The sequence below is a fragment of the Prinia subflava genome, chromosome 13 (assembly GCF_021018805.1).
Source record: "Prinia subflava isolate CZ2003 ecotype Zambia chromosome 13, Cam_Psub_1.2, whole genome shotgun sequence".
NCBI classification, from domain to species: Eukaryota; Metazoa; Chordata; class Aves; order Passeriformes; family Cisticolidae; genus Prinia; species Prinia subflava.
Genome location: NC_086259.1, coordinates 3,058,885 through 3,069,098, shown reverse-complemented (window position 1 = coordinate 3,069,098; position 10,214 = coordinate 3,058,885). Strand labels below are relative to the sequence as shown.

At 47.7% G+C, this 10,214-nt stretch overlaps 1 protein-coding gene across 2 annotated transcripts in view; it reads right to left on the bottom strand.

The window, feature by feature from the left end:
• Window positions 1-1,922: 1,922 nt before the first annotated feature.
• PEPD (peptidase D) overlaps window positions 1,923-10,214 on the bottom strand; it is a 147,937-nt gene continuing 139,645 nt past the window's right edge. For both annotated transcript variants that reach the window (XM_063410695.1, XM_063410696.1), the window contains one exon: window positions 1,923-2,556. In XM_063410695.1, the coding sequence (XP_063266765.1) occupies window positions 2,407-2,556 (150 nt within the window). In that variant the 3' untranslated portion in view covers window positions 1,923-2,406. The remainder of the gene's footprint in view (window positions 2,557-10,214) is intronic.

Here is a 10,214-nt window from a genome sequence, read left to right as displayed (position 1 = left end):
AGGGGAAAAGGCATTTGGGAAAACATGACAGTATAAAATATCTTATATAGTAAATATAGTAAATATAGTAAAAAAGCAAATTTGCCATAACCTGTACTTTCACCCCATTAATACACTTTAAATCATTAAACACCACTTTTAAAAAGTATTAAATATAATTTTTCCTGTTTAAAAAAAGGTTTATTCCCTCTCCCCTCCCCCAGTGAGGAAAAAAGGTCTAATTCACTTTTTGCTCAAGTGGGTAAAAATTATGATTACAGAACAAACTTTAGGAATGGAAGGTGAAATTTATATTCACCAAGTTTCCTGCTGCTGAAAGAAAATGGGAGAGGGTGCCCCATCCCATCCCATCCCGCCCCAGGGTGATCGTGGCTGGGCAGGCGGGGCAGCTCCCGGGCGCTCCCGGGCCCGCGGCGCTCCGTGCCGGCCACACCCGGAGCAGAACCAGTCCTGCCTCCTGCGCTGCCCGACCTGTTCTGCAGCAGGGCCCAGCTCCTGCCACATCATCGCAGGCACGGGCGGCCCAGGAACTGCGCTGGGGTGGCGGCTCTTGGTTGAAACAGTTCCAAAGCTCTCCTCTGAAAATCCGTGAAGTGTTACTGTAAAATAGCAACTGCTGCCCGAGCCAAGCAAGAGCAGGTTCTGGAGCCGCCCCTGGGTGTGTTCAGAGCCTGCCACAGGACTCGGCTGTGGAGGGAACGGGGCTGAGGCCACGAGCACTGCTTTGCACTGAAAAACCTGAGGTTTGGGGGCAGATGAGTTCAGAGCAGTGCCAGTAGAGTCTCTGTGTTCTCATATCTGCAAGGCTACTGAATAAAGCCTGGTGTTCTTGGGCACGTTTCAGAGGTGGAAGATTCCACAGCAGAACTCCAGTACAGCAGCACAAACAAGCTTCTGATCTCTCACCTCCCTTCCTGAAAAAACCGTTTCCCTTCAAAGTCAAGAATTCCCACACTTGCCTCTTATAAACCACTGTCAAGAAACCTCTACAAAATGTAAATAGACTTATTTATTAATTGAGTGACATTACTGAAGTCCTCTGGATTGTTTCACGATGTTTCTTTGGCCTCCCACATGAAGTTTCCTACACAGCAATGGGTCACCAAGCTGTTAGGAATAAAGAGCAGGTTCTTGTCACACAGGCCAACCTGCTGAGCAAAAAGAGCCCTCCTAGAGCAATGTACCTGATGATTTTTAAGAAAATTATTTCAGGTCTAAATCCAGTCCTGGGGGGCACAAAGGGAGCAGCAGTGGTTTCTGATGCTCTGCTGTGGCTTCAGCTGCCCCCGACACAGCAGAGGGATGTTCTGAAGTGGCTTTGCAGTCAAACTGCAACAGAATCTGAACATTGAACAGGAGTTTTGATGTGTATGTAGAGTGAGAAAGATTATTTTTATGTAGTTACCAGCACCTAGTGCTATTTTATGATGCAAGAAATGTATTTATTATCCTGCAAGCTGATGAATACCTACAGCAAAGAAAAGCTTCTCTTGGTGATTTAAATCTTGCATGAGTGGAAAGAATGGTCATTTTGTGACCAATATTTATATGTTTGTAAATTATCCCAATAAAATTTACATTATTACATTCTGAACTAACACTGAACAGTTAAGAATAACTCTATCATGCTGCACAGCATATGCTGCTGAACCACCACGAGCCCTGCAGCAAAGATATTCCCTTCTTTCAACTTTTAAGGGTCACGAACACCATAGCAATCTATGTTTTTAAGGAACAAATAGATGAACAAATCTAATGAGCATGGGGCTGTGTGGGAAGGATCATTGCAGCCACCATCCAGAGCAGAAAACTCTGGCTAGCCAAGGGTCAACATTTACAGAGCACCAACTGGTAGTAGGGGCAGATAAAGAAGCAGGAACTGGAGCAGAAAAGCAAAATGACCACGAAGTTGTGAACACAAATGATGCCAAGGTGAATTTTAATAAAAATTTGATTCTGCTTACTGCATGGATACAGATCCATAGGAAAAATATGTGTCATTATGTCCATTGAGAACAACTGATTTTTATTTCTGTTTTTCACAGCATTTGTGATGAAGTTTAAAAAAGGACTTAAGAGTGTTACAATTGCTGGTAGCTTTCAGATAATCCATTTGGTATTTTAGAGGTAAATCATCAAAATTCAGATTTAATTGCAAGATACATCTGGGCTGTATAAGCCCCACTGATAAGGCAGCAGGGCTATTTAGCTACCACTTGGTCACATAAACTGCTGATTGCAAGCAGCTGCTGATTTACCTGGGCCTTCCACCTTCATTTTTAATGCAGGAGTTTTCCCAGCTAATAGCCTGCCTGCCTCTCCTGCTATTGAGAATTGGATGCATTTTATTTTATATGCCGCAGCATTAAATCAGAATGATTAGTTGAGGCAGTGAGTCCCTGAGGTTTACTGCTTCTGGCTGGAGAGGCAGTCGAATGACTTGGCACTGCTCTGGCCCTCTGCCATGAAAGCCTCGATTTCTTCCACAGTCCGCGGGACACACGTGAGCAGCTCCACGCCGGTGGCTGTCACCGCGACGTCGTCCTCGATGCGCACCTGCACGGGAACACGCGGTTACCATGGCCCCACACGGGAACACGCGGTTACCATGGCCCCACACGGGAACACATGGTTATCATGGCCCCACACGGGAACACGCGGTTACCATGGCCCCACACGGGAACATGCAGTTACCATGGCCCTACACGGGCACACACAGTTACCACGGCCCCACACAGGCACACACAGTTGGTTACCATGGCCCCACATGGGCCCCACACGGCAGCACAGCACCCGGGCAGCCACAGCAGCCTGGCCACAGGGCTGCCCTGGCAGAGCACCACGCTGCCAACACGGCGTTGCTGTCACACCTCGGCACGGGGCTCTGTGGGCTCCAGGCCCCCTGGGCCACCGGCCCCTGCCACCCTCCTGGCACCACAGCAGCTTGGTGGTGACCCCTGGTGTGTGGTGGCCCCTCAGGTGCCTCTGCTGCATTGGGCACAGCAAGGACAGCCTGAGCAAGGGGCTGCTGCATCCTTCTACGGAGCCAGGACATCTGAGCCCCCTGACAGCAGGGGCAGCAAGAAGAACATTCTTCCCTGGATTGGCCCCCAGCCCTCTCAGCACATGGCTTGCTAGGGACAGAGCCTCCCGATGCCCACAGTGTCTGCTCTCAAAGCTGTCCTGCTGCTGAGCTGCAGCTCAGGTAGCTTCTCTTGGCACCTAAAACTTTTCTCTAAACACAATAAACTTCCAAAGTGAAACTTCGAACATGAAACAGCTTGTAGCTGATATGCCAAACATGGAATTTTGAGCTGATGAGAAAGTCCTAAGCAGGTCAGACATTTCTTTTAAAATACAATCATTAAATTTCAAATCACAGAAGGAAAAAGCAGATCCTCTCAGTTTTCCAACTCTTGCTATTAAAATGAAAAGTGTGGTCCATTTCTGTTTGTCTCTAATCTCTTCTTACCAGCTAATGTGCCTACACAGTCATTCCCGTTATCTTATCAGAAAAATGTTGCTAAATTACTAAGCTGCAATAAAAGCAATTTTAGTAAGGTGCAAATCCAAAAGAACACAAACCCTGGGTACTCCCACCTTACAATTGCTTTAATTGTTTCTGACCTCTTGACATTTTCAACTAAAAATAAAGCTGGTTAACATTTGTACTTCTGATTGCAAAATAATCCATTTGTTCAAGCAAAATGAGTCATCCAGTCCTTATTAAACTGTTTAATGATGTCTTTGCCAGATTATTTCTTTTACTCGGTATCAAGTTAAGTGTATTATAAAGCAGAATTAAATAAACAAACTCCACTGAGTTTACACGTTTGCTTTGGGCAGCTGTAAATTTGAAAGCTGTGAGGCTCTGTATGCTCAGTGTGCCTGGAAGGCTGGTGCCTTGCTGCAGCAGAGATCAGCAACACATGCAAGGGCTCTGCACTTGAACAGATTTTACCAGGATGGGCTCTTTGATTCACTGCTTCAAATTTGACTGCTGAGCAAAAGGTAACCCAAGGATTCAGCAGGAGGGTCCCAGTGCACCCAAAGGCAAATCCTGCCGTGTGCCTGTCCTGCTGGGTCCTGGGCCGGGGCAGAGCCTGCCGGGGTGGACCATCCTTGCCAAAAACCTGATGGTACCAGGCAAACCCTGCAGGAGTGCCAGAGTCCAGGAACAGACCTGTAAGATGGTAAAAACCAAAGCATCACATTGGCAAGCCCAGCCAGTGTAAATGGAGCTGGACACAGCGATGATGTGCAAAGTAAAAATGTCAGTGCAAAAGTAAGGCTGAGAGCAGAGGGAAGACCAGCCAAAGCTAGAACTGACTCTGCCTACAGAGAGAGCCTTTTCCCCAAGCACTGCCAGCTTCACAAACCTCCCCCTGCCTGAGCTGAAATTCCCCAGCTACAGCAATGTGTCAGCCACAATTCATCTGCTTAACCAGTAACATTAGCAAAAAACCAAGAAAAATGGTTTGTGTTTTCTAGTTCAGTGTTCCATGCCTTCACCAATACCTCTGCACTCTTTGGGAGCAGAGCAGATGAAAGCTATACTATAGTGGGGAAGAACAAGTGGGGCAAGGTGTCTGTCCATGCTGTTCTCTGTCTGGGCCTTAAGAGAAAATCAGGGTGGGGAAGGAGCTGGGAAATAGTTAAGAGTGATGAAGGGACCAGGGAAAGGAAGGTATGAGGTGAGGTGAGACAGGATTGACAAATAATGGACAAAGAAAGCTGGGACTGGCTGAGGAGGGCAGGTAAGGAGATCCTGGTGGAGGTGAGAAGTGAGACATCCTGAATGAGGAGAGCACACAGGGGCTGGAGCTGCCAAAGGCAGGGAACTGTGGAGGAGGAGGAGCACCACGCCCAGAGACTCCTTGTACAGGAGGAACATTGTTAGGAGATCATACAATCGATCCACAGCTGTGATCTCCTGCGAAAAGTGGGAGAGCCACTGCTGTCACATCAGCCTGCTCAGCATCAGCACCTCCAAATGGTCTTTGGGATGTGGAGGGAGGCACACAGAAGCATCTGGGACCACCCAGCACTCCCTAGGAACATGGCACTTCTTTCCCCAGAATCTCACCTGAAATAGATGTTTGCCACTAGAGAGAATTTTCCATTTTCAGTGCAAAATTTTTCCTTTGCCTAAAAGGAACATGAGTGCAGAGGAACAGGCTCCCAAGGGGGAGGAAATAGTTTCATTTGGCTTTTTCCTTCACACCCTCCATGCTTCACCCTGAGTTTAAACTCAGCAGCAGCAAGAAGCAGCTTCTGAGGACCTGCAAAACCTTCCCCACAGGAGTTCCTGTCATTTGGTCTTGTCTTCTGTCCAAATGGACAAAAGATGCTGGATCTGCCTGGCAAGGCTCACTGGCTTGGGGCTGCCTTTCCCAGAGGGGGACAGTGGTTATGAAACTCGCTCTCAGAGCTGTCCCTGTTTGCAGGCTCTTTGTTCAGTATACTGCTTGTTTCAGGGCTACAGAGTGGTTTGGAGTTGAGCACTGAAGTGTGAGGCTCACTGCACCCCCAGCTTTCAGGGTGCTCTGCAAAAACCTAGGGGCAGCTTTACTCTTTTGGTGTGGCACACTTCAAAAAACAACTCCTGTAAAGATGCAGTGGCCAGGAATGCCAGGACTGCCCAAAAAAGCCTTTTTCTTATCAAGGGTAGTGGCATGATCTGTCTAGATAGACCTGATTGCACAACTGCCTCACACCAGCAACAGGCCATCATGTGGCTGGACTGCAGGGCCCCAGCTCTGCCCCAGAGCAGGCTGTGGGGCACAGCCAAGGCCAGCACAGCAGTTACACACCAGGGCTGCTGGCAGCTCTCACAGCCTCGCACTTTGTCCTCACTTACTGATACACTCATGCTCCCCAGAGCCTCCTGTGCTACCTTCCTTCCAAGGGAAATGGGCTTGAAGCACTTACTAATTTCTTTTGGATGATAATATATATATATGTCAAGGCTTTTGACAACCAAGAAAATATTTCGGCCAATTAAATAATCCAGATTTGCATGATGACAGATCCCAGATGTCAAAAAAGACAACTGGTGAAATGTCCCCCCCTTTTTTTTAAATCTGTTGATCAAATAAATGCTGCTTTGCTGTGGAAAGCAGCAACACTATGGCTGCAAGACCTTAGAGTGGGACACTTGCCTGGAAATGATGGCAGGACGTGGCCACACATGGGACCATGCAAGGCAGACGAGCACACGAGGGGCTGAAGCACCCGTGGGTCTGTTCCTACAGAGGCAGCTGTGTGCAGCCAAGGGAACTTACTTCAACTCAGCCATCGACCTACCAGTAATTTTAACAGAGCAAGCTTATCACCAGCAGAGTTTGACTTCTGTATCCCAGAGGGTCTGGCTAGCAAACAGAGCTGCAGCATCAGAGCCGGGGTGCAGGGCTGGGGAAGGCACTTCCCTGCTGTTACACACAGTGCCCATGCCAAGGTGCTTTCTGCAGAGGCCTGAGGCTCTGTGCTCAGTGGATCCCATCCCATGCTGTGGTCCTCCTGGCACAAGCAGGTTTCATTCACAACCAAGTCCTCATGTCAAGAGAACCTTTACTTCAAATGTCCACATTTAAATGTTCACATTTTTATAGGAGAGGATCACTATTAGTAGGGTGAGGCCACTTTATTACAGTAACGGATACAGATAGGAAAAAAGCCTCAGGTGCCCAGTCCCTTCATCCAGGCTCAAAAAGAAGCATTAAACTACAAGCTAAGTACAGGTTAGAAACAGCTGGTCTTACTTTAACCTTATCAAGCTAATTAGACAAGGGCTAAAGAAGGTTTATAAGGAACTAGAAGTAGTTTTTGGGTTGCCTACAGTTATCACTTCCCTTAGAACTTTTAAAGGAAGTTAACTATGTACATTGTGACAACTGCTTTTCTGTAAAGCTTTTGAAGAAATGTGTGATATTGTGATAGAATAAGCAATGTTAAAAAGTAGATGAGCATAATGTTTATTGCCTAGTAAGCAATTTCATTTCACAATACAAATTCACCATAAACTCAGAAACAGAGGTTAATCTTCTGAAAAATAAAAATCAAGACAGAGGCATGTATATGCTCTCTGAACCAAGGGTAGAAGCAGTTAAATATCTTGATCTTTATTTGGTTTAGCATTTATTCTGACTGCGGGAAGTACTATTATTTTGAAAAATATTGTAATATTAGCGGATCTTCAAGTTCCTGGGCTTTGTAAATCTGTTTAATTTTTAAATGAGAAAAATCTGTAACAAAAGAAAGTAATGCATTTAACACCCATCTGTCTTTCAGCATTTTCTCTAAGTTGCATAGTTTTCAGATATTAAGTCTAGTGCTAGTTCTACAAATCCTAGGGAAAAATAAAGCCTGAACAGAGACTGAATGTGTAAGGCCAAAAAAAACCTGAATGGCTTCACTGTGTCTTTGAGAAAACATCATATGAACTGCATGAATCAGTAATCAGCTTATGAAGAATGGAAATGTCAAACCCTAAAGGGCAGCATTTGGAGTCAGCATTTCCCCTTCCCTGAGGACTCAGCTGCCTTTCCTGAGCAATACATCCAACTGTATGCACATCCCTCTGTTTGCACATCTGTGTTTATTCAGGAGCTGTGGGGCAGAGTCCAGGCAGAGCAAAGGTGCCCGGGCCAGGCGCTGTGCCAGCGTCCAGCAGCAGCCCCTGCCCCACAGCATTTATGGCCTCGCTAAACTGGGCCTTGCTTTTGCAGAAGGAGGGCTGAAGTACCTGTGTCTGAAATGTCCCCAAACCGGCCCAGGTGAAGGACTGGACTGGACAGGTGTCAAGGGAAGAGTGCAGGGCTTCAGACAGGGCAACACCCCCTGAGCACGGCTTGCTCCCCTCCGGGGGATCTGCACCTGGCCCAGAGGAGCTGAAGAGCCCTGGGGAGGATGAGGAGGACCCTGAGCAGCAGTGGCAGCCCCAGAGGCTGTGCCTGTGCCATTGCCTGTGCCTGTGTCAGTGCCTGTGCCTGTGCCAGTGCCTGTGTCAGTGCCTGTGCCTGTGCCTGTGTCAGTGCCTGTGTCAGTGCCTGTGCCTGTGTCAGTGCCTGTGCCTGTGCCTGTGCCTGTGTCAGTGCCTGTGTCAGTGCCTGTGCCAGTGCCTGTGTCAGTGCCTGTGTCAGTGCCTGTGCCTGTCCCTGTCCCAGTGCCTGTGCCAGTGCCTGTGTCAGTGCCATTGCCTGTGCCTGTGCTTGTGCCTGTGTCAGTGCCATTGCCTGTGCCTGTACTTGTGCCTGTGTCAGTGCCTGTCCCAGTTCCTGTGCCTGTGTCAGTGCCATTGCCTGTGCCTGTGCCTGTGTCAGTGCCATTGCCTGTGCCTGTGCCTGTGTCAGTGCCAGTGCCTGTGTCTGTGCCAATGCCTGTGCCTGTGCCAGTGCCTGTGCCAGTGCCATTGCCAGTGCCTGTGCCTGTGCCAGTGCCTGTGCCAGTGCCTGTGCCAGTGCCATTGCCAGTGCCTGTGCCTGTGCCTGTGCCAGTGCCATTGCCAGTGCCTGTGTTTGTGCCTGTGCCTGTGCCTGTGCCTGTGCCAATGCCAGTGCCTGTGTCTGTGCCAATGCCTGTGCCTGTGCCAGTGCCTGTGCCAGTGCCATTGCCAGTGCCTGTGCCTGTGCCAGTGCCTGTGCCAGTGCCTGTGCCAGTGCCATTGCCAGTGCCTGTGCCAGTGCCTGTGCCAGTGCCATTGCCAGTGCCTGTGTTTGTGCCTGTGCCTGTCCCAGTGCCAGTGCCTGTGTCAGTGCCTGTGTCAGTGCCTGTGCCTGTGTCAGTGCCTGTGTCAGTGCCTGTCCCTGTGCCTGTGTCAGTGCCTGTGTCAGTGCCTGTGCCTGTGTCAGTGCCAGTGTCAGTGCCTGTGCCTGTGCCCGTGCCTGTGCCTGTGCCTGTGTCTGTCCCTGTGCCTGTCCCTGTCCCTGTGACAGCAGCCACAGAAACCTCGCGCCAGCTCCTCCTCCCTGCTCCTGCAGCTGCCACAGTCCCTTCACGGCTAACTCCAGGCACCACAAATCACAATAAAGGGCTACACTCTTGCCCTTCCTGGCACACTACAAGAGCTTTGCTTCTCAATGCAGACTTGTCAGAATCAAGAAAATTATCCAAAGCCCAAACAAGACATGGATTCAAGGTGAATTTATTAAAAATCCACAAACTCCCTGTGGACAGACTCACTAGAATTATTGTGCTGTTACTTCAATGAATGTTAGTTCATCTTTGAAGTGAATGACACTAAACCAATTGAAGAGCATTTTATTAGTGCTGAGCTCTGCAAAGGGAAATGGAAAACTTATTTCCTTTTGTAGAATGTATTTTACTTTTACATTTAAAGGAAGATTGGACTGACTGTAGTGAACTCTTCAGCTAGAATTGACACCAATACTAGCCCCTGTACTATTAATATTTGTCAGTAAATACACTGGGCTTTACAAGATCTTTTTTAATTCCATAGAGAGAAAGTTCTCTGGCATGCTTTTGTGAGAAATACTCACTCACTCTGGATAAACTAGAATGAAACATCTTGTTCATAACTAAGCACTCCACACAGCACAAATTGCATCTTCTATTTATGCAGAAGCAAGTCAAAATGGTAAAGATGGAAAAACTTATTTTGATTGCATTATAATTTAGCTTTTGTGAAGAATTCAGAAATATTCAGATGTATTCCAGTCTCAGATTTTATTTTCATTCTTCTCCTGGACAAAATCAAGTGACAACATCTGGCTCAGGGTATGTGTGTATTATTATTTTTTCTCTCTAAGTAAAATGTATTGTTCACAGGGGGATCAGAGATTTAGATTTTTGCTCAATCCCTTTTGGGCCGCCCCTTTTTTAGCAAAGTTTGTTGGCCAGCTCTCCTTACAAGTCATCATTACAGGAAGCTAAGCAAAAATGAGGGAACAAAGTTTGCCTGAAATCTCTGGAACAAAAGTGCCTGATCCAGCAATTTATTACCAAGCTGGAGATGCCATGCTGTCACTCCTGTGCTGTGCACCCACAGGCAGCAGGTGAGCCACAGGCACACCTCAGGCTGCAGAAATGGAGTGGGCATTCACAGCCACTTGGGAAAAATGTGGGCTTTGCTGAGCAAGTTCAGGGAAAGCTCACCAGGAATCAATTCAATTGCCAAAAAACTCCCACAGAGTGTTTACAAGGATAACAAAGACAGTCAAACCTGTTTCCACTGCAGTGTCAAGCTAGACAAGCAC